The 25,312-nt window shown below is 43.5% G+C and overlaps 1 protein-coding gene across 1 annotated transcript in view; it reads right to left on the reverse strand.

Annotated features, from left to right (window-relative positions):
- The window catches only part of TRAF1 (TNF receptor associated factor 1), a 57,065-nt gene that overhangs the window by 14,594 nt on the left and 17,159 nt on the right, over positions 1–25,312 (reverse strand). The window contains exons 5-7 of the mRNA XM_029614487.1: positions 14,904–14,972; positions 14,743–14,811; positions 13,347–13,775 (exon numbers count right to left, since the gene is read on the reverse strand). Of these exons, the coding sequence (XP_029470347.1) occupies positions 13,347–13,775; positions 14,743–14,811; positions 14,904–14,972 (567 nt within the window). The remainder of the gene's footprint in view (positions 1–13,346; positions 13,776–14,742; positions 14,812–14,903; positions 14,973–25,312) is intronic.

The raw sequence follows: 25,312 nt of genomic DNA on the forward strand, positions 1-25,312 counted from the left end.
TAGGCAGAGATTTGTCTGTTCCCATAGTATCTTAAGGGTATCCGCAGTAGCCTGTGCTGCGGGGGACAGCATGCAGAGAGTATAGGTAACTGTGGTTGAGGTTGTTTTCCATAGACTATTGAGAATGGAGATGTTCCAGTAGCTGTGGCAATGTGAGAGTTGTGGGAGAACTTTGCCCAAGATAAGAGATCTGATGAGTAGTCTTGTTGGTCATTAATATAAGCATGTAAGAACGCCTTCAAGGAGTGGTTCATCCGTTCAGCTTGCCCGTTGGCTTGGGGATGATAGGCGGTCATGAGGCTGATGTTAATACTGAATTTTCAGCAAAGAGAGCGCCAATACCTGGCGACAAATTGGGGACCTCGATCAGAGACAATATGTACTGGTAAACTATGCAGTCTGAAAATGTGATGAAAAAACAATCGTGCCAACTCGGGTGCAGATGGTAGACCTGGAAGAGGCACAAAATGAGCCATTTTCGAAAAATGGTCTATGGTAACCCATATCACACTATTACCCTTAGAAGGAGGCAGATCCATGATGAAGTCCATTGACAAGTGGGTCCATGGTTCTTCAGGTGCTGGAAGTGGCTGTAAGAGTCCTCACGGTCTCCTGACCGTGCAAACATTACAGGATTCAACATACGCCTTCACGTCAAAGACCAAAGTAGGCCACCAGAAAAACCGCTGGAGAAGTGCCATGGTTAGTGCTTGTCCTGGGTGACCGGAAATCTTGGAATCGTGTGCCCAATGGAGAACCTTTTCTCGGAGTCATCAGAGCACCATGGTTTTCCCTGTAGGAACTGGATGGGTGGCAGACAAGGAGATACAAGCTGGGTCGATGATGTGAGTTGGCTCTTCGAGGATATCTTCGAGTTCAAATGACTGGGATAAAGCATATGCTCGTAGTTTCTTATCGGCAGGGCGGTAGGCTCAAAATCAAACCTGGAAAAGAACAAGGCCCACCGGGCCTGGCGGGCATTAAGATGCTGTGCTTGACTTAGATGCTCCAAATTTTTATGGTCTATGAACACCGTGAATTTATGCTGTGCGCCCTCGAGCCAAGAATGCCACTCTTCTAGGGCCAATTTTATGGCAAGTAGTTCACTGTCCCCAATGCTGTAATTTCCTTCTGCCAATGAAAATGTTCAAGAATAGAAGGAACCTGGAACTATGGTACCAGAAGCAGTTTGCTGGCTTAGGACAGCCCCAGCCCCTATAGCAGAGGTGTCTACCTCAACTTGGAACAGGCGAGTCAGATCAGGGTGGTGTAAACAGGATCCCTTTTGAAAGGCTTCTTTCAACTGATGGAAGGCAGCTATGGCTTCGGGTGGCCAATTCCGTGTGTTCTGGTCCTTCCTGGTCAGGGCCGTCAGGGGGGCGGCCAGCGTGGAATAATGAGGGATAAAATGTTGGTAATAGTTAAGGAACCCCAAGAAATGCTGGAGTGCTTTGAGTCCCACAGGCTGTGGCCAACCCCAGATCGCCCTCAATTTATCCGGGTTCATAGAGAAACCTTATGGAAAAATTATATAGCCGAGGAATGGCAAACTGGACCTCTCGAACAAACATTTGTCCAGTTTCGTGAACAAATGATTTTCACGAAGATGTTGCAGTACCATATATATGGCAGTCCAGTGGGTGTCAAGATCTTTCGAAAAAATGAAGGTATCATCCAAATAAATCACAACTTTGGTGTACAGAGATCTTTAAAAGCTTCGTTCATCATTCACTGGAATACAGCAGGTGCATTGGAAAGGCCAAAAGGCATCACTAAGTATTCATAGTCACCATCTCTAGTATTAAAGGTGGTCTTCCAGATGTCATCGGGATGGATTCTCACTAAATTATACACCCCGATTAGATCCAGCTTCGTGAAGATGGTAGCACCCTGAAGACGATCGAAAAGTTCTGAAATCAATGGTAAGGGATATTTATCCTTATGGGTGATAGCATTTAGACCGTGGTAGTTAATGCACAGTCTAAGTGACCCGTCTTTCTTGGTCACAAAAAAGAAACTTCCTCTGGCGGGTAATGTAGAGGGACGGATAAACCCCTTTTGCAGATTCTCTCGAATATATTCGGTCATGGCTTTTGTCTCAGGTAGCGACAACGGGTAGGTGCGTCCATGAGGAGGTGTGGTTCCAGGCAGAAGATCGATTGGACAATCGAACTGCCGAAGAGGTGGGAGAAGGTCGGCTTTCTGTTTGGAAAATAAATCCTCATAGGCAGCATATGGAGCAGGTATGCCAGAAGAGGTGGTAACCAAGGAATCGTTGCTGACGGAGTCACTTTCTGAAGACAGGACCTGTGACAGACCAGACCCCACTCGACCAACTGTAGTGAAGTCCAATTGAACTAGGGAGAGTGCTTCTGTACCTAAGGAAGTCCAAGCACTATGGGATGAATTGATTTATCCAATACTAGTAGATCAAGTTCCTCAAGATGCAAGGCCCCTGTGTGTAACTCAATGGGTTCCATGGTCAGGGAGATGCGGCCAGGAAGCGGCTCTCTATATATAGAGGCAATACACAAGGAGGGAACTAATGAGCGGGTTTTTATACCCAAAAGTTGCACAAGATCTTTCAGAATAAAATTACCTCCTGCTCCGGAATCTACCAAAGCAAGGACCGGGAAGGACCAGGAGTCCCAGATTAGTGTAACAGGAACTGAAAGTTGAGGGGCCAGAGAAGTTGCACCCAAGTTCAGGACCCCTACTGAACTTGGGCCCTGGAGTTTCCCGGATGGATGGGACAATTCTGTAGATGGTGGCCTGGTGCTCCGCAATATAAACACAAGTCGGTTTGTCTTCGCCGGAGGCGCTCTTCTGGTGTCAGTCGCCCATGACCCAACTGCATGGGTTCCTCTGCCTTGACCACTCTAGTGTCACTGGATGTGGAGTTTGTGACGGGTGGTGAGCGGGAACGAACCCGCGAGGGCTTCTTGGGAATCCGACTCTCCTGGTGATTCTCTTGAAGACGGTGATCTATTCAGCCCATCAAGTCTATAAGGCCCTCCAAGGAGGAGGGGACCTCCCGAGCAGCCAACTCATCTTTTAACTGTGAGGAGAGGCCATCAAGGTAAATGGCTCAAAGGCAATCCCCTTGCCAAGCGAGCTCAGTAGCCAAAGTCTGAAACTCTATTGTATAATCAAAAAGACTTTGTTGTTCCTGACTAAGATGAAGTAGACTGGTGCTTGCTACAGAACATAAGAACATAAGAACATAAGAAAATGCCATACTGGGTCAGACCAAGGGTCCATCAAGCCCAGCATCCTGTTTCCAACAGTGGCCAATCCAGGCCATAAGAACCTGGCAAGTACCCAAGAACTAAGTCTATTCCATGTAACCATTGCTAATGGCAGTGGCTATTCTCTAAGTGAACTTAATAGCAGGTAATGGACTTCTCCTCCAAGAACTTATCCAATCCTTTTTTAAACACAGCTATACTAACTGCACTAACCACATTCTCTGGCAACAAATTCCAGAGTTTAATTGTGCGTTGAGTAAAAAAGAACTTTCTCCGATTAGTTTTAAATGTGCCCCATGCTAACTTCATGGAGTGCCCCCTAGTCTTTCTACTATCCGAAAGAGTAAATAACCGATTCACATCTACCCGTTCTAGACCTCTCATGATTTTAAACACCTCTATCATATCCCCCCTCAGTCGTCTCTTCTCCAAGCTGAAAAGTCCTAACCTCTTTAGTCTTTCCTCATAGGGGAGTTGTTCCATTCCCCTTATCATTTTGGTAGCCCTTCTCTGTACCTTCTCCATTGCAATTATATCTTTTTTGAGATGCGGCGACCAGAATTGTACACAGTATTCAAGGTGCGGTCTCACCATGGAGCGATACAGAGGCATTATGACATTTTCCGTTTTATTAACCATTCCTTTTCTAATAATTCCCAACATTCTGTTTGCTTTTTTGACTGCCGCAGCACACTGTACCGACGATTTCAATGTGTTATCCACTATGACACCTAGATCTCTTTCTTGGGTTGTAGCACCTAATATGGAACCCAACATTGTGTAATTATAGCATGGGTTATTTTTCCCTATATGCATCACCTTGCACTTATCCACATTAAATTTCATCTGCCATTTGGATGCCCAATTTTCCAGTCTCACAAGGTCTTCCTGCAATTTATCACAATCTGCTTGTGATTTAACTACTCTGAACAATTTTGTGTCATCTGCAAATTTGATTATCTCACTCATCATATTTCTTTCCAGATCATTTATAAATATATTGGTCTGACCATACTGGGTCAGACCAAGGGTCCATCAAGCCCAGCATCCTGTTTCCAACAGTGGCCAATCCAGGCCATAAGAACCTGGCAAGTACCCAAGAACTAAGTCTATTCCATGTAACCATGGAATACAGATCCCTGAGGCACTCCACTATCCACTCCCTTCCACTGAGAAAATTGCCCATTTAATCCTACTCTCTGTTTCCTGTTTTTTAGCCAGTTTGCAATCCACGAAAGGACATCGCCACCTATCCCATGACTTTTTACTTTTCCTAGAAGCCTCTCATGAGGAACTTTGTCAAACGCCTTCTGAAAATCCAAGTATACTATATCTACCGGTTCACCTTTATCCACATGTTTATTAACTCCTTCAAAAAAGTGAAGCAGATTTGTGAGGCAAGACTTGCCCTGGGTAAAGCCATGCTGACTTTGTTCCATTAAACCATGTCTTTCTATATGTTCTGTGATTTTGATGTTTAGAACACTTTCCACTATTTTTCCTGGCACTGAAGTCAGGCTAACCGGTCTGTAGTTTCCCGGATCGCCCCTGGAGCCCTTTTTAAATATTGGGGTTACATTTGCTATCCTCCAGTCTTCAGGTACAATGGATGATTTTAATGATAAGTTACAAATTTTTACTAATAGGTCTGAAATTTCATTTTTTAGTTCCTTCAGAACTCTGGGGTGTATACCATCCGGTCCAGGTGATTTACTACTCTTCAGTTTGTCAATCAGGCCTACCACATCTTCTAGGTTCACCGTGATTTGATTCAGTCCATCTGAATCATTACCCATGAAAACCTTCTCCATTACGGGTACCTCCCCAACATCCTCTTCAGTAAACACCGAAGCAAAGAAATCATTTAATCTTTCCGCGATGGCCTTATCTTCTCTAAATGCCCCTTTAACCCCTCGATCATCTAACGGTCCAACTGACTCCCTCACAGGCTTTCTGCTTCGGATATATTTTAAAAAGTTTTTACTGTGAGTTTTTGCCTCTACAGCCAACTTCTTTTCAAATTCTCTCTTAGCCTGTCTTATCAATGTCTTACATTTAACTTGCCAATGTTTATGCTTTATCCTATTTTCTTCTGTTGGATCCTTCTTACAATTTTTGAATGAAGATCTTTTGGCTAAAATAGCTTCTTTCACCTGCCCTTTTAACCATGCCGGTAATCGTTTTGCCTTCTTTCCACCTTTCTTAATGTGTGGAATACATCTGGACTGTGCTTCTAGAATGGTATTTTTTTAACAATGACCACGTCACTTGGACATTTTTTACTTTTGTAGCTGCTCCTTTCAGTTTTTTTCTAACAATTTTTCTCATTTTATCAAAGTTTCCCTTTTGAAAGTTTAGCACGAGAGCCTTGGATTTGCACACTGTTCCTTTTCCAGTCATTAAATCAAATTTGATCATATTATGATCACTATTGCCAAGCGGCCCCACCACCGTTACCTCTCTCACCAAGTCCTGTGCTCCACTGAGAATTAGATCTAAAATTGCTCCCTCTCTCATCGGTTCCTGAACCAATTGCTCCATAAAGCTATCATTTATTCCATCCAGGAACGTTATCTCTCTAGCGTGACCCGATGATACATTTACCCAGTCTATATTGGGGTTATTGAAGTCTCCCATTATTACTGCACTACCAATTTGGTTAGCTTCCCTAATTTCTCTTAGCATTTCACTGTCCATCTCACCATCTTGACCAGGTGGACGGTAGTATACCCCTATCACTGTAGTCTTCCCTGACACACAAGGGATTTCTACCCATAAAGATTCAATTTTGTATTTAGTCTCATGCAGGATGTTTATCCTGTTGGACTCTATGCCATCCCGGACATAAAGCGCCACACCTCCTCCCGAGTGCTCCTCTCTGTCATTGCGATATAATTTGTACCCCAGGACAGCACTGTCCCATTGGTTATCCTCTTTCCACCATGTCTCTGAGATGCCAATTAAGTCTATGTCATCATTTACTGCTATACATTCTAATTCTCCCATCTTACTTCTTAGACTTCTGGCATTAGCATACAAACATTTCAAAGTTTGTTTTTTGTTTGTATTTTCATTCTGCTTTTTAATTGATAGGGATAAGTTAGAATTTTTTAGCTCAGGTGAGTTTTTAGTTACAGGCACTTGGACTACTTTTCTAATTATTGGAACCTCACTGTCGGGATGCCCTAATTTTAATGCATCATTAGTATCCTTTAAAGATACCTCTCTCCGAACCATGCGCTGCTGAGCGACTGTCGGCTTTCCCCTTTGTTCTAGTTTAAAAGCTGCTCTATCTCCTTTTTAAAGGTTAGCACCAGCATCTGGTTCCACCCTGGTTAAGGTGGAGCCCATCCCTTCGGAAGAGACTCCCCCCTTCCGCAAAAGGTTCCCCAGTTCCTAACAAAACTGAATCCCTCTTCCTTGCACCATCGTCTCATCCACGCATTGAGACTCCGGAGCTCTGCCTGCCTCTGGTGACCTGCATGCTACCCTGGATCATCAAAGGTCCATTTGAAGACAGCCACAAATTGAACCAGCTCCCTCAACAGGGAGTCTGAGCGTTCCCTGTTATTATTTGTCAGGGTTTTGGGTGGATCCCTGGACATGTGGCAGATGACCACGCCCACAGGGGGAAGTCCCGTGAGGGGCCACAGGTCAGGCTCAGCGTAGGAGACACACACACACTAGTTCTTTTATTAAAAGGATTGGTGAACCAACAGAGGTGGCAGTAGTGAGCTGGAAGTAGCCCGGTTGGGCTTGTAGTCCTTCAGGCTCTGGAACAGTGATTTCACAATGGCTGTGCTGTAATAGAGAGAACTGAGATTGTGAGTAGTAGCAGGATATGCAGAGTTCAGGAATAGAGCCTCGTTGGTAATGTACTCACGCAGCGGTCTCTTAGCGTGGAGCACAGGAGCTGGAGTAAAGTCAGGCCCTCGAGGAGCGAGTACCTGGTTCCAGGGAATAGCTGTGAGAGACTGAGATGGTAACTCACAGATGTTGTAGGCAGTGGTGTCTTCCTGGCAGAAGTGGAGTCCAAGTAGCGAGTCCAGGAACATGGGCCCTCGAGGAGCGAGTACCAGTTCCAGACTGCAACCTGAAAGATAAAAAGAGAGAGAAGCCCCCAAAGAGTGGGTACCCCAAACAGAGTAGGTCCGAAGGAGGCAGAGTTGCAAGGTATGGAAACCTGTCGAAACCTTTGCTAACTCGATTAGCTAGCAATTGCGTAGGCCTTTTATATCCTGGATGCATGACATCATCACAGGGGGATGCCCCTGAGGTTCGCGCCACTGAATGTACTTGAATCAGGGCCGCGCGGCTCGCATGCCCTAAGGCAGCTGAACAGCGTGGCGGGAGGCAGCCCCCAAGCCGGTCCGGGGATGCCGGAGAGGACAGCAGGCAGACGCCGCGGCAACCAAATGTCCGTCAACCACAGAAGGAGTCGCCAGAGAGGTAAGGAGAGCAGAGTGGAGACATAGGCCAGTGACAGTTGTAACATTACCACAGGGGAGAAGCCCAGGCCAGGGCTTTCCATTCAAGACGAGTCAAGATAAACGTGACTTTTGTTAAATCATCCTGGAAGATGGAGGGTTGCAGAGCGATTTGCATATAGCACTGGTTTATAAACCCTCTGCAGAGCTTGCAGTCACTGTTGAAGCATGGAGGTACTGGGAGAGCCAACAAGACTCGTGGTGATGATGGAGGTGGCTGTGGAGGAGGAGGAGCCGGATCGCTAAGGAAGGCATCGACCCGGGCGTGAAGACGGTCCATGGAGGAAGTCAATGCCTCAAGACATTGCTGCTGTTCTTGCACCTTGGAAGCCAGGCCTGGATTGGCCTGGATGGCACGTGGCTCCACTGAATCCATGGCCTTTGCAATCTGTTGCGCTGGAGGTGGATTCTTGGGTTGAGATGGGGTTGACGCAACCCGCAGGCAAGGGCCTACAGGTCCCCACCGTCAGCAAGTAGAGTGGGCTGATGCTAGAGGCCACTGGAGCTTCATCTACACCAGCCCACGTTGCCCTCGGGTTGAGCCTTTGGGTGCTGGGGCTGGCAGGACTTAGGCAGGCCTCAAAGGCAGGTAGTTCAGCCCAGAGACAGCAGCCAGCAGGTGGATTAGTTCTATCCTGGACTGGTCCCAGTACAGGAAACCAAGCACCAAGGAACGAGGATTGACTGAAGGTGCTTGAACAAAGAAAGGCCGGAGCCTTAGGAGTCCACGTCCAGAGGACAGGGACAGAGGCGTCACTGTCGAACTTGAGTGAGAGCTAGCGGCAATTGGAGGGTGTAGCAAGCAACATAGAACTCTGGACAGAAAGGAGTCTATAGTGTGGTCATCCGTAGCAATGGACAGGGCACGGAGAAAGCAGGCGTGGTCAGGCATAGCAATGGTCAAGGCTCGGCGAAGGCAGGCGTGGTCAGACATAGCAGAGGTCAGGCTTGGAGATCAATCAGAGTACAGATGAGACAAATGAGGAAACAGGAACTTGGAGAGAATCAGGAACACGGAACAAGGAATCACGGAGGCAATGAGTACTCAGAACCAAACACAGAACTGAGGAAACCTGTTGAAAAAGCAACGTTATGGTGTGAGGCCTGAGCATTTATATGCTGAAGGATCTGATGTCAGCATCCGGGTCCGCGGCCAGGTTTCCGCCGTGGGCCCTTTAAAAGGTTTACTGATGCGCACGTGCCTAGGGAGGGGCGCGGCACTGCTGGCGGCATCTCTCCGCGGACTCCTCGGAGAGGCCCGATGGATGGAGGCATCCTAGCTGGAAGTCCTGGGAAGTGGAGCAGGGCCAGAAGCGCTGGCGGGAGTCTGAGGTGGGAGCCAGCGGCCCACTGCCGCAAGTGATGGGGGAGCTGGAGCCTGGAAGTTGCTTAGAAAGGTGAGAAGGCCGTACCGCGGGGCTGCTGCAGGTAGTGAGCGTAATATTGTAAGCTTGAGCTGGATTCAATCATCATCTCTTTCTTTATTTGATTGACTTAAGGCTCTTGACGCTTTGTCAGATAGATTCTGTATTTATTTTGGGGAAGGACACATTTTGTTTTTCCCGTAGAGGTCCAAATTCAGAACTTATCTGGATGAACAAGTTAGCCAGATAAACTTAGCCAGCTAACTTGTCCAGGATATTAGGTGGTGCAGCTGTATGACTGAATGTATCCAGATAACTTATAGTTAGCTGCTAACTTTAGACCTATTCAATAGCAGTTCTAACTTATCTGGCTAACTTAGCTCCTCCTTGGAATGTCCCTGTCCCACCCACCACTTAGCTGGTCATTTTCAACAAAGAAGATGTGAGATGCTAATCCATTACCAGCAAGTATTAAGGTTTATATATAATATTGTATAATATTTTCTTGGTTTGTTTTGTACCGTTTATAAGAAAACCCCTGGTGCAGGCGATAATACGCCGAAACGCTGCAGTGTGCGGTAGTTGACTAACAAAAGTGGATATGCTTAAAAAACCTTCAATTGAAAAATCTTTTTACTATTGTGTTCATTCAATCAGAAAAGTGACTTTTTAATCTAAAATTGTTTACCATAGAGTCCATTCGAGCAAATAACTGACTGTTTTAATGCATACCAAAAAACAAATGTAACCCTACCTACGGCCATTAAATGCTTCTAGAAAGTTTCTGGAGGGTTCCAAGCTCCGCAGGGTTAATGAGAGTTCAGTGAAAGGTCAGTGAGTTCTATATAAGGGCAGAGCTCTTGCAAGCTGCAAGCCTCCTCTCTGTTAGGGAGGGGTGCAAAGGGGATGTACGGTAATATAGGAGATAAGGTAGTAACTACAGAAGGTACCTTCCCTCCACGGGGAATGGGTTGGGTTTAGTGAGAGTCTATATAAGATGCCCCCAGGCATCTGTGGGGTGTTGTTTTCTGGGTCTTGAGAAGAGGCAGGGCTTGTGAGGCATCCAAGGATTTCTGACGCAAGGAACAAGAAAGATTCCAAGCTGAGGAAAAAGGTTCTAGTAGCCTACTAGAGGGAGGACACCCTATCAACTAAAAAGGTAAAAATCCTTGCCTGGGAAAGCTCCGGCACGTTGAACTATTCATGAGCTTGGGGCTGAAGCTGTGAGTGAGTGGGATCCCTCCTGTTCAAGAAGAGTGAACTTTACTGAGCCTTTGTTTATTTCCTGTTGAACTGTATTCTGAGACTTACTGACAGATTCTGCTGATTCTAATATACTTGATTTTTTGGAACTAAGAACTGGTGTGGACATTGGACTCTGTTGAGCTGTGGGTGAGTCTTCCCCTAGGCCTCCCAGAGTCAGTCTGGTCCCCATTGGCGATCCCTGGTGGACTTTATTTGATCCCAGGGTGGCAGCAAGTGCACTCACCCCCCTCTGCAGTCTCTGAAGGAGACCCTGAGGAAAAGGTGGAGTGCACAAGATCTAATCCAAAGTGCAGTCTATCAAAGCACTATGAAGCAATTGAGCATTACACTTATTTCAGACAAGTATGTGTCTTATGGCTCTTAAATTTCCACCCTGTATGACACCACTTTAAGAGAACTTCATATCTGAGTGGTCGAGTTAAATCTCAAAATAACTGAGGGGGGATACAAGAAAATGTAATGTCTCTGTTCCTCTATGATTTGTGGTTTTGTTTCAAACAAGTGAAATGTTTGGCCAGCCGCAGGATGGCCCCACGACCAGCCACACTCAGCCCGGATGCTGCCACCAAGAACGCCATGCCGCGCCATCTTTAGGTGTGCGCATAAGACTCCCTTCTCCTTAAAGGTCCCATGGAGGGAAGCAGGGATGCCGGCACACACTGATGACATCACGTGGCTGGGTATATAAGCCCCAGCTGCATTCTCTAACCTCACCTCAGCAAAAGGTCCTCCTGCACCTTGCAGTACATGTTGCTTGTTCTGCCATGTGTGTTGCTCCTGCCCTGTTCCATTCCTGCCTTGACTCATTCAGCCTGTGCTACCTCAACCAACCTGCCCTGACTCTGCCAGTCTGCCTTACCTTGCTCTGCCTCAGCCTTGTCCCGTCCCAGTCCCCTTCTTGTCTTCTTGGTATTGACCTCTGCTATAGACCCAGAATATTCTCTTGCCTGCTGCCTGCCATTGACCCCTGTTACGGACCTTGACTATGGCTTTCTTGTTGCCTGCCCTGACTCTCAGTCTGAACCTGGTAACTGTCTGATCACTGCCTGCCCTGACCTCAGCCCGGCCCCAGATTTTCTCCTCCTGACTGCACTGTGGGACACTTGCCTAAGTCCTGCCAACCCCTGGAACCCAAAGGCTCAACCTGTAGGGTAACAGGGGTGAAGGTCCAGCTCCATCCCTGTCCAGAGCACACCCACCAGCTGTCAGCATGGGCCTAGTAGGTTCGCCTATGAGGCTGTGCCAACCATGCCACAGCACAAGGGTTCACTCCCATTACAACAGGATTTTTCTATTTGGCATTGAATGGTCTATTGCTTGTTATTATTCGACAATTCCAACAAGCCTACCCAACAAGCCTATTCCAACAAGCCTTCCAACAAGCCTACCCAGATTAATCTTCATCCCCCCTACCCCTTACCAGCCCATACCTCAATTGAACCTTTTTGTATATAGACTCCTGTAAGTAACCTGTTTAAGTCTTTATATATAGACCTGTAAGTAGCCTGTTACAGTTTTATTGCTTTAATTTCATTGCCCTCTGCTCTATGTATATTCCTCCCTGTTTTCCCTCCCTGTTGATTGTAATTTCAGCCTTTCAGTTACAATGTGAACCGGTATGATGTATGCTTACTAATGCCAGTATATAAAAAGTTCCAAATAAATAAATAAATAAATTGGGTTTATTCTCTTTTTTTATGTTGCTATTTATAGAATGTAAAATATTAGTGAAACCAGTAATAAGTGCCTTTACCTGCACAATCTATATTAGCGTTAAAATAACACTGCCAGACAATGCTCAGTCTAACGCAAAACAAAATGTATTATTAGCCATAGCAAAAATCTGTCATGTGCAAGAATCATGTTGGAATGGAAAATGTTTTAAGAATTGAAATAACTACTATTATTTCAATTATTTTTGCCCTTGAAAATATTAATTTCTATCCTTTTACGGCTGAAGCATACCAATATCACTGTGTTCTCTACCTCAACCTCCCCCCCCCCCCCCCCCCCAAAAAAAAAATCCAGTCTGCACTTCTTAGGACTATTAAATAGTTAAAAGATAAGCAATGTCTTAACATTTTGTCTTTCATTTAATATAAACTGCTGTGGGGGACAGGTGGGAAAGAGTCGGACCCTGAGCTAACTTTAGCACTTCCTGATTGTGGCACTGGCAGCAGGAAGCTGCTCGTGTGTTCCAAACCTCGGTCCAGATTCTGACATCATGCTGCTCTCTCGACGCAGGGCTCCCTCTGTTTGTCAGAGACCAGCCCAGCGCTGCCTCAATGTACTGTTACCCCCTGTCTTCCTGTTAACATTGAAACGGTAGCTTATGCGGTTAACTTTTCAGATGTTATTTAGGTCACTAGCACTACCATGTGGGTTCCAGCAGATAGCAACAGAGAAATTAACCTTCATTTAAAGTGAACATTTTTTTTTCTCTTGAAAAATGTCGATTGCAACTTACATGTATGAGGAAGGACCTCAATCTTTAAGACTTTTTTGCTGACTAAGTAGAAATCAAGGAATGTAAACAAGGTGCAGGTATTGGCCCAGGAAAAAAGCAACCAAATGCGTTTGGGACTAGCCTCCAAGAGCAGAACTCCTTTTGTTGGGTGACTACAAAATATAATTCAAATCATTTTGCTCGGATGAGATGAGGGAAATAAAAGTCTTGAAGGCTAACCTAAAATGCATTAGGTACCGTTAGTCCAATTAAAAAAGGGATCTCCTGCAGTTTGATTGTTGACCTTTATTTCTACATGTTTAAGTGACTAACAGCGTCTTGGCATTGCTTTAATCAAGGCTGGCTTTACTGAAATGTATCAACAGAGACATAACAATATGTTGCAGGGACAATCACTCATTCTTAAGGAAGACAGATTCTTCACATGCACTGTCCAGGTTTTTCTCTAAATTCATTCTTTAATTCCGTATACCCCATACATGCATAGCTAATTCATAACACAGTCTGCACTTACCTTCTGTTCCAAGTTTCTGATTAAGTTCTGATTAAGCCCATGTTCTCTCTGAAAGGCAACAATTGCCATATTCGATGTCTCGATTTCTCGGTTTAGAACGGCAACAATGTTTTCAAACACTTGGACCTTATCTTCCAGCCCAGCAATCTTTTTGTCAACTGCGCACTTTTGCAGAAGCGATTCATCTTCTGACGTAGACATTGTCTGATTACAATCCACTTCCAGTTCTCTGGAAACCTCCAGAGCTTGTTGGAGGTGCAGACTCCAGGCTCTCTCTTCCAGACATTTTGCTTTGGTAGTGCTTGAAGTCAGGTCACCTTCGAACTTATGGAATAAAGCAATCTTCATCTTCTTTATGAACTGAAGCATCAGTGCTAAGTGAGCCACAGCTGAAGACTTTTCATGGTCCCTTCCCTTGTCTTTGCTGCCCTATTGTTGAAAAATTACACAGTCAGCACCTTTAGGAAACCAATATAGTGCAAAGTGCCACATTTTATAGATGTATTGGACTCAAAGGATTAACGTATTTAATTCATGGTACACGGCTTCATTTCCAAGAAGCAGAACATCAAAAAAAATGTCCTTTATGGGTCGCTCTGGTGGCTCAGCGGCAGTGCTATTCAGAAGACCTGAGTTTGATTCTCAGTTTAGCTCTTCCACTCCTGGGCATACTGTGGAGGCAGCCTTCACAGCCCCTAAGAGGAAGGGAGTCTCAACCATTGCTCAACAGTGACACCTCCTGGCTGGATTTAAGATGCATGTGGAACAGGTTTTGGAAAGAACTGTGGTCTTTGGCCCCTGCAAAGGACTGCCACTGCATTGGCTGCACTAGATGGGCATGATAAAATAGGGGAAGAACCCCAGGCAGTTGCAATTGAAGGCTCATGGCACCGTAGCCCAGTAGAGACCTGTCCTACTTGCATGCAAAATCCAAAGGAGCAAAAGGAAACTGCCAGACCAAAAAGTAAATTGTTCCTTATCCTTTATTTGAAAGAGTCATGCAGATAACACATCAGATGCCTCAAACAGCTCTAAGTTCCTCAGTTGTTCATGAGTACAAATGTGGAAGCACAAATATCTGAGAATTGAAGAAATTCATAATTCTGTGCACTTAGATCAGCATATGAGGTGTTTCTAAGGACTACTCAGCTTAAGGCAGAGACTTGATGATGAAGTTCTACTGCACCAGGGTAATGGGGAATTTTTGAAGGATTAAGGCCAGATTTTACAACTGCACTAGAAACACTGAGCAGCATAACCTTCCTGTAACCTCAGCCATGGGAATTGGAAATTGGCTTGAAACCAGTTTTAAATCTGCAAAGCTAACTGTTTCATCTTACTCGTACTGCCACAATATTGCCAATATTTTAAAATCTGTTTTTCTCTCACTACTCACCCTGAAAGAACAGCCAATTTCTGAAAATCGGCAGCTATCTTTGCTTTTCCACACCGCAGCTGTACGGTTCTGTAAAAAGCATAAAAACAATGCCAGTTTAAACTATAAGTTTCCAGTTCTCTGGGAATGACTTGATGCTTGCTTCCCATGAGCTGACTCACCTTATCTTTAGGTGGTTCTGCTTTAGCATTCTTACGTTCCTTGAATGCACCATTTTCACAGTTGTGCCACTGTAGTCAGAAAGAAAAAAGAAGACAGAATTGTGTCCTATTCATTAATTAAATCATCTCACCATTCTTTCATTAGTGTGGCACCCACTAAGAATACTATGAAATGTCTAAAATTCATCTTTGAATCAGCAAGGTGATGCCTGAAGCTTTGGAAACTTGTGCTGCTTCCAGCACTGGTATCCATGAATCCAGATGTTTAAAATGAGAAAACTTCCCTTCATGGAGCCGGAACTTCTGGATTGCTTTCTCTGGGAGCTACTGTGTCCACTGCTGAAAGACCCTGCATTCCAGTGGGCACAAGCAGGACACAGCCTTGAGTCTCACAGGCAGCCCCCACTGATTTCAGTGAGGCTGCTGAGGAATGCAGCTGTGTTCATGCTTACATCTACCACTCCTCCTCCATAAACAATGATATACAGGACTGTGCACAATGTGGTGCCACAGTGCCTCACATGCCACCTCTGGCACTGCAGTGTAAATCAGCTCCAAGTTTCTGTGAACAATCTGCTGGTTGCCATAGGAGACACCATGAAGCTGTCCATCAAACATCTAACTTTTTAACAGGAGATGCTCTCTAGATATCTACAGATAGACGAAAGAAGAAATTTAAAGGAAGAATATCTTCTTCAGTAAATGGTATTTTAATTGGGTTTCAACATAGTAGCAATGTGTAGGAAAATGATTCCATTCTATGCGTCATTTCCACTGTAATTCTTCACAAGCTCTCAGACTTGGAGCCTGAGGCCTTACTACCATATATTACTGCCCCAAAATATTTATCCTATTTGATTTTCTCTGGTTTCCACCCTCAGCCTACTGCTCCCAGGCTATGAGCTTCAAACTGAAATGGTGTAGAATAAGCTTTTTGACAGTATTATAGGTGTTGTATGTCTGGGAGACGAACAGGTCTCCCTGTCCCATGAGCAGTAAAACACTAGGGGTGTGCAGCTCAAAAAAATGTCATTTTGTGTGGTGTGGTGTCATTTTGAGGTTGATTTTCGTTTTCAGTATAATTTTTCCTTTTTTTTTCTTTTTTCCTTTTTTACGTTTTGGAAAGAGTGCACACTATTTCTGAGTAATGACGGTAACTTGGATACTGGTGCGCGGGCGCATACGTATGCGCATATGCCGGCTCGTGCCGAAGGACGTGTGGCCATTTTATTTTTTTTTTACTTTATTGTTATTATGCATACAAATTATACAAGAACATCTTGTAGTATAACATGAGGAATACCATAGGAAAAGTTTAAACAAAATACAGAAAATATTAAAAAGAAAAAAAAAAAAACAAGTATCCTCAATGTTTAATAAGAAAAAGGAGAGAGTCAAAGAAACTTAAGTGGATATAATTACTTGAAATTGAAAAAAATAAAGAAGCATAAAGAGTGAGTAGCACCAGTATCACAACTGTAAAGCAGACTGAGAGAATTAACTATTAAGGGTGCGAATCCAAAAATGACTGCAGTTGGGAAGGTTCATAAAAGGTGTAATTGGCATCAAGATGTCTTACAAAACATTTACATGGATATCTCAAAACAAATTGACACCCCCCCCCCCCTTAGATGATACTTCAGAACGCAGAGAAAGAAATTCTTTTCTACAAACACGGCCATTTTATAACATAAACGTGTATATATGTGTGCATGATATAGGATAGGGTTATGCGCGTATATGGGCGTGCAATTTTATATGGACGCGCACAAATGCCGCCTCTACCGCATAAGTGGGGGGATTTCAGTAGACATGCATGCCGACGTAATTACCAATTGAACCAGTTCACCCAGTTCCTAACTCCCCGTGTTAATTAGCCACCCTTTTACCCTGTTAGCCCCAACCCTTAAAACGCCGCTCATGTCTTTGGTTTTTTTTTGTTTTCTGAAGTAAAGTTACATAGTAGGGGACCCCAGTGTGCGCTTGTGCACAAAGGACCGGATTTTAATAGCTTCGCGCGGGCATAGATTTGTGCGCGCAACCTGGTGCACAAATCTACGCCCGATTTTATAACATGCGCATGCAGCCGCATGTTGTAAAATCCGGGGTCGACGCACGCAAGGGGATGCACAATAGTGGCCCTTGCGCGCGCCGAGCCCTAGGGGAGCCCCAATGGCTTTCCCTGTTCCCTCCGAGGCCGCTCCGAAATCGGAGCGGCCTCGGAGGGAACTTTCCTTCGGCCCGCCCCCCAGCCCTACCTAAATCCCCCCACTACCTTTATTTTATGTTGCACCTGCTTCCGGGCAGGTGTAGATTGCGTGCGCCGGCCAATGGCCGGCCCACGATCCCGGGCACAGCAGCAAATGGCCGCTGTGCCTGGAGGCTCCAGCCATGCCCCACCCCACCCCTGGACCACCACGCCCCTTTTTTCGAGCCCCGGGATACACGCGCATCCCGGGGCTTTACGCGTGCCTTTTGAAAATAGGCCTGGCGCGCGTAGGCTTTGAAAATCTGCCCCAAAATTTGGAGTTTTTCCTCTTGTTTCGTTTTGAAAAGAAACAAAGAAACAATATACAGTATCTCTCCACACACCAGTCAAGTCCAATATGTATTCTATAACCTCTTCATTACTGCTAATTAATTTATACAACTTTTGAGTTCTAGGCTGCTCTGTCATCATCTAAAATTGTGTTTAAAGTTTAGCTTCAACTGCAAAAGGAGTCCAAACAGGACTCAGTAATTTGGACTTCTTAGAACCACATATGGTTACTATTTTTTTACAGCACTTTTATACATCTCTGGAAAAATAGTTTAGCTTCGTGTCTGTGTTTCTCATTACTGCATACAGTAATGAGCGGTATAAACCTCACGATGAAAACAACCTTTTCATACAACAGCCAACCAGAAATATTGAAAATCTGGAAGTTTACATTCTGGATTCTTGTAATTATCTAGAAAGTGATGAGAATAGGCTATCTTTAGTGGGAGCCACTACAGCAGAGTGCTTACAAAAAAAGTGAACTTATTTGAAAAGGTTCCAAATCAGACAAGTTAGTGTGAAACTCATTCCCACAAGTTACAGAGCTAAAAAAATAGCACACAAGAGCAGATAATGTACTGAAATCAGCAATTTCTCAAGGCCTCCTCCTCCTTATTTATTCAGAGGTCCTGAGATTTGACAGCCAAAATACTGAGCACAGAGAGGATCCGCAGGCACTTCTTAGATTTTCAAGTGTGGCCTAATGGTTAGAAAACATCCGTAAGAGCTGGAGACATGGGTTCCAATTGTACCCTAGAACCTACCGTGTGACCATGGGCAGGGCCGGTGCAAGGATATTAGGCACCCTAGGTGAGCCTTCTGCCTTGCACCTAAACAGATACTTTAATTTCCTTCTATATTGTAATAGGTACGTGCAGCCTAATGATATGACGAGAGTAAGCATTTGCTCTTCATTTTTAAGGAACAGGGATTGCAGAACCCGAAACAAACATTATAATTAAGCATTTGTGGACCTTATGCCTTTTTTAGCCCTAAAAGATGGATTGTAGCTCCCCCACTGGAAGGTCGTGAGAAGTAAATCTAGGTGCCCATTTGGAGGCCTTGAACCCCACCATAGAAACAGGGCTGCGTGGAAGTCCTGATGAAGGTGACACTCGGGCACTTGTCCACATGTTGTGGGAGACCTCCTAGGCATTCCAGAACATGGATGCGCTGTGTAGAAATGCTGGATATTAGTCACAAGACAATGGGGCTATTCCAAGCAGAGAATCCTGCGTTCAGCGCGCACGAGACAACAGTTTCTCATTTGCATTAGAACTTTACCAGTCCTATGGACTTCTAGGAGACCAGAAGAGCACAGCAACATTTTAACCGATCCCAGATGCTTAAGAAACAGATTATGGTAGCTCTCAGGGAAAAGAAAAAAAAAATTGTATTGTTGAGTCTAGAAACCACAAAGCTGAGCTGGCTACAACTTTTGGCAGGGATTAATATATATCTGCTTTTGAAATACTAATTATGTGGAATTCTGAATTTTTGCTTTGCAATCAAATGTAATTCAAATGTACATCATGAAGTACTGTCGTTTGCAGTTTGAGCAAGATTGCTTCATGTTTTCGGTGACCCATCAGGGTATGCTGATACACGGATGGCAAAGAAATAAACCTGAACTTCGGGACTTCCTGTCCAGGGTTTTTTTTTTTTTTAAACTTTGTATTTATTTGATTTTGGAATTAAATATCAAGACAAACAAAACAACTTCAATAAAAGGTCACAATAATGCAACAAAGTGAGAGCATAATAAGAAAAAGAAAAGAAATAATTCTGACCAGAGAAAGCCCAAGCAAAAGTAAAAAGATGGAAATACCAAACTCTGTCTCCAGACATATTGAATTTTTGGAAAATAACATGAAACATTTAAACCTGCGCCTCCTGAATTTCCCGAAAGTGGGAGGGGAAATTCGGTTTGTCACCCTAAAAACATATTTTCAGGTAGTATTAGGGTTTGATCCAGAGCAAATGCCTACTGTTAACACTTGTTATTTTCTTCCAAAAAGAACTCCTGCGGTTTCAACTATAGACTTTCAAGCCAATTTGACCAATTTTCTTGAAAATTCTATTCTTGATGTTTTGGATAGGAGTACTCTTTAAATCTCCTTTAATTCCTCCGTTGACGTAAGCAATGTAATGCGAAATTATTTCCATAAGTTCACCGTTTCTTTTCATGATCCAATTATTAAGATATTTCCAGATCTTGCTCAGCCTACTCAAGTAAAGGGAAAGGGCTTTCTTACCTTAAGATAAGATGTATCCTTAGGGGCTGATTTTAAATGCCCTGTGCACGTAAATCCGGCCGGATTTACGCGCGCAGGGCCCTTGCACGCCGGCATGCCTATTTTGCATAGGCCGCTGGCGCGCGCAGAGCCCCGGGACGCGCGTAAGTCCCGGGGCTTCGTAAAAGGGGTGTGTCGGGGGCATGTCGGGGGCGTTGTGGAATGATGCGGCATTTCGGGGGCGTGACGCGGCATTTCGGGGGCGAGCCCGGGAGCGTGGCGCCGGCCCGGGGGCGTGGTCGAGGCCTCCGGACCAGCCCCCGGGTTGGGTGATGTCGCGCCAGCAGTCCGCTGGCGCACGCAGATTTACATCTGCTTTCAGCAGGCGTAAATCTGCCAACAAAGGTAAGGGGGGGTTAGATAGGGCCGGGGGGGTGGGTTAGGTAGGGGAAGGGAGGGAAAGGTGGGGGGAGGGCGAAGGAAAGTTCCCTCCGAGGCCGCTCCGAAATCGGAGCGGCCTCGGAGGGAACAGGCAGCGCGCACTGGGCTCGGCGCGCGCAGGTTGCACAAATGTGCACCCCCTTGCGCGCGCCGACCCTGGATTTTATAAGATACGCGCGGCTACACGCGTATCTTATAAAATCCAGCGTACTTTTGTTCGCGCCTGGTGCGCGAACAAAAGTACGCACGCGTGTATGTTTTTAAGATCTACCCCTTAGGTTTTTCTTTTGTACTTTGTTATCCTTGGCAAATGCATTATCAAGAAAGGTAACAAAAGTTTAATCTTTCCTTTGTCTGAGCAATTGAAATCTTTCTTAGAAGCCCATAGGCTGGTAAATTCTTCCCTTGTCCCCCAATAATATTTCAATCATGATTGTAAAATTTAACTACTGCCTAGACTATGTTAAGCCTCTCTTTGATGTATCGCTTATTTGATTAGCTCCCTTAGGCCTGGATTCACCATTCTAATGCAGAATGGTGAATCCAGCGAAAAAGAGGGACAGGGGGGAGAAGGGGGGGCGGGCCTGCGAAAGCCGGCAGCCATCGCACCACTGCGGTATTATCACTGCCAGCTTTCGCACCCAATAGCGCCACTGGGACTTTTCGCTTGTGATAAGCGATGGAAAATGACCCCCTTTATTTCTTATACCTCTTGTAGTGTAGGTATCTGCTTGGAAGTAGAAACCCTCATTGTATAATGTTTCTTATATATTTTTTCCCATTTTTTTCTCTGTTATTGTCATTGTTGGACTCTATGTGTTTCTTCCACAAAGAATTTTCTTTGTTTAGAATCTAAAAATTCAATAAATAAATAATTAAATAATAATAATAATAGATAAAATTAAAACATGACTAACAAAGATAAAATAAATTCAGCATATAAGTAAGAAAATGTTCTCTTTTCCACTTTTTCCTTTATATCCTTTTAAAAACATTTAAGGCCTAATTTTCAAAAGGGTTTTACATGGGTAAATGCAGTTTTTCACCTAGACCACAACTTTCTGGGAGTAAGTATTAAAGAGACCAAATTAAGGAGTGTTAAAAGGAAAATAATTTTACATGGTAATAGCATTTACATGATGTTATCCTACTATCTAATTAATCCTGGGATATGGGGCTTACTTGAGGAGAGGAGGTAGAAAGCAAACATTTTCGAGAATCTAAAAATATTTTTAAATGTTTGGGGAGAAAATATATGTAAATTTCATTATTTAATTTCAGAATACATTTGCAAGGAAACTTTAACTGGAATGTTGCACCTAATGATTGGGCTTCTTGTCGTAATGACAGGAAGCCTTTCCTCCTCTCCTGTGTGGATTTAGCTAGGTCTGGGAAAATCTGTATGAAATGATCATGAAAATTTACCTTTAAATTTTGAAAATAGCAACTCATAACATAGAATTGTCAGCAGATTTTACCCTCATTATGTGTAATTAACATGGGTAAATGGCTTTTGAAAATTGCTACTATAGTAAGTTATATGTACATGAGTAACTCCTTTGAAAATTCACCTGTTAATTAATAATAGATTAGGGCCCACCCCATAAAATGATTTGGAAAAATAGAAATTCTACCCAAATAACTTTAAAAAGCTTGGTCAAATAACCAGGGCTTGATCTGTTTTCTAGATTCTGGATAAACTGAAATAATGCAAATAGGGCCTCATTTTCTAAAGTATCGCAGGCCTGCAATACTTTAGAAAATCGCACTAATGGGGGCGGGGGGTCGACCCGGGGGGGCGGTCCTGTGCTAGCCGGCAGCGATCGCACTGCCGCGGTGCAATCACTGCCGGTTTCACACCCAATAGTGCCACTATAGAAGGTGTAGCTATTGGGCGCAAAATAGGACGCGAAAAGGCACCTACCTTTTCACCATCCGCGGCGTCTTCACGGATTCGGCCCCGGTGACGCCCCGACTCCTCCTCTTCCGGGGCTGACTCCGCCCCGATTTAGGTAGCCTTGGTAAATAGCCTTGGTAAATAAGCAATAGCCTTGGTAAATAAGGCCCAGAGTCTTTGGAAGACTATTCCAAAAATTAGGGGTGACTCTAAAAAAAAGTTCTCTGTTCAGTGGAGGCTAATCTAGTCTCATTTACCAGTTGTATAATTAATAACCTATTTTATTTATTTGTATTTAACTAAAATTATAGACCGATTTCCTGATTTGTTCAAACCATTCAAAGTGGTGTACAACAAAATAATAAAAACAATATAAAACAATAAATACTCATCAGTATACATTAATCATGGCACAGTTCAGAACATGATACAATACTAAGACATATCATTGAGCATAAACCAAAGTCTACAATTTCTTTCCGAATTTTAACAAATCTTTTTCCTCCCTAACCAATATGGGTAACTCGTTCCATTATTTAGGAATTATCACTAAGAAACCTTGTAAAAAATATACTCAGAATCAATAGTAAACCTGCCATAGGATAACACACTATCAAACTCCAACGATAACAACCATACCTATGAAAAGGCAACACTGTAAATATTACGCCAGTTCCTGAAATACAAAACACCTCCTATTAGGAAAATAGAACAAGCCAGGCAGTTATAGATCCCTACACAGAAACTGCACGCTAGCTGAATACCTCACCCTCAGTCACACATGCAGAATACAGACAGACAGAGCCTCACCAAACACAGAATAAAGAGACTAGGAGTGTGCATCAATAAAACTTTTGATTCATTTTGTTTTGTATTTCCCCTCCTCTTTTTTTTTTTTTTTGTTCCATTAGGTTTTCTTTTAAATTTTTAATTGGAACGGTAACTTTCAATCCAGCGTGCAGGCGCACATTTGCGTGCATGTATCAGCCTACATTCAGGGACATGACTATTTTATAATTTGCATGTGAATGTGCATGCGTGTTATAAAATGGCCTGGCTGCATGCACATGCACGTTGCAAATCTAGGGAGTTATTTATCAAAGTGCTATAAGGTGTTTTCGCATGCGAAAACACTTAACGCATGCGAAAACGCCTCTAACACATGCGAAAGCACCATAACGCATGGTGCGATGCAAATGAGAAAAATAGGAGGAGTTTGTTGTGGCAGCTTTTAAAATCCACTTGGTGCACATCAGCCCAACTTGTGCGCCTATCTCCTGGTTTTGGTAGGCGCCATGCTTTTAAAATTCACCTTTAAGATCAGTGCTTGATACAGAAATTTGGACAGGCTTGGCAGCCAATGCAGTTGTTTTAGTGCCGGTTTTATATTATTCATTTACAAAAATAATTTAAGACGAATAAGCTTCAAGAGAAATCACCTGTGAACTTAAAATCACAAGCCTTCTCCTTCTTAACTTAGTAAATCTCGATACATCTGGAAAAAGACAAACTTTTGATCCCAGAAATAAAGACCCAAGCTTCTTAAAGAACGTTTTTAAGATACAATCCTGCCAATTTGAATCTGAAAGGAAGGTCAACAGCATGATTCTCTTGCACGAAACTTCAAGCTCAGATAATTCAAGCTCCTGAGTCAAATTAAAAGGATATTCCTTTCTATCCACATGTTGTACCTCCATAAACTTTCAAATAGGAAAAAAGAGCCTCTCAAAATTAACAAACATTAACGATTGTCTTTTTTGAAGATCTCCAAAAGGGAAACATACTTGAGCACAGAAGAAGTAATACCTCTAAAATTCCTGTATTGCAGGGTATTTTTCATGTTTCCAAACTTCTTCTCATCCTCAAAAATTATCTTAAACTAAGATGACACTGAATCCCTTGACATATTCAGTTCAGACTGAAATTTCTGAATAATGGTGTTCTATGCTTTTTCCTGCTCTTTCAGAACCACAAATTATGTATTTAGTTTAGTTTAGTTTCACACAGTTTACAGGTAAATAAGAAAATTCACATATCAAAATTATTTACTATAAGGCCCAAGATTTGCTTAATTTCTGAAATGGTTTTCCATATTTAGATCAAGAATCACTTTACTAGTTACCTCTTGGACACTGGCCAAATGCTTATAATTTCAGGCTCATTGAAGCTCCTGCCAAAGGTTACAAATCTCTAGCTTCAGTCCCTCAGCTTTTTAGCAGCTCTAAACCCGGTCTGACTCCTGCCCTGTCAAGTTCAGAGTGAAAGGCCTTTGGTGATAGAAGAGGATCAATGCTAGATACATGCTCCGGCATCAGCAGAGAAAACAATGGACTCGCAACCCTGCTTGGTTTGTCAACCAAGATGAGCCTAATCCATTGTTGCAACTGGTAGTTGGCCCCACCACTGGGGGAACTCAAAGAATTTTGGATGGTGACTCTTGCCTTTCCCTTCCTTTTCACCATTAAAGCAAACCATCAAAAGGAGAAAAAACTCAAACACCAATAGTCTCCTAATAGCTTAGGTGAGTCAGAGCAAACACAACAGTATCAACAACAAAGGGTGCCATCTTGCCTCTTCTTCCCATGGGTATTAACATGACTTATCATTTCAAATTATATGGAAACACAGCTCTAACTCCTCATAGCATGGTCCTGAAGGCTCAAGTACTATCACAGTTACCAAATGAAAGTAAAATGCATTTGCAATATAGTCTAGGTGCCAGATGAATTGAAGGGTTACTCCCATGTTGTGTCTTTGGAAGATAACTCTTTATATGGGACAATGCCTATACTAATGAATCTCCCAGGAACACATTCTCAAGTCTATAGCTTTTGGTAAATGGTCCTTGGCCTGAGACTTTCAAGACATACAAAATGTTGAATATCACTAAAAATAGCCATACATGAAAAGGAATTAAGTTACATTCAAAATCATTGAATACACTTAGAAATTTCAGGTGTAATATCATTTTAAACTCAGTCATGCTACTGACATATATTGGTCAGGCCATGAGGCTAGTAGAAGAGAATGTATGGATTATGGAAGACAGCACACATAGATAATTTACAAATATATGGATATAGATATATATGTTTGTCTGTGTATACATATACTCTCAGACACACACAGACACCACACAAACCATGCAAAATGTCAATCAACTAACATAGAACATTAATTTGAAACCTTTGTTATGAAATACCAAGAAATTCCATTTACCTTACCACCTTTTTGGGATCAGGGGAGAGCATTAGATGTAGTATACTTGGATTTCAGTAAGGCCTTTGAAATGGTTCCA

Source organism: Rhinatrema bivittatum, chromosome 8 (assembly GCF_901001135.1).
Source record: "Rhinatrema bivittatum chromosome 8, aRhiBiv1.1, whole genome shotgun sequence".
Taxonomy (NCBI): Eukaryota; Metazoa; Chordata; class Amphibia; order Gymnophiona; family Rhinatrematidae; genus Rhinatrema; species Rhinatrema bivittatum.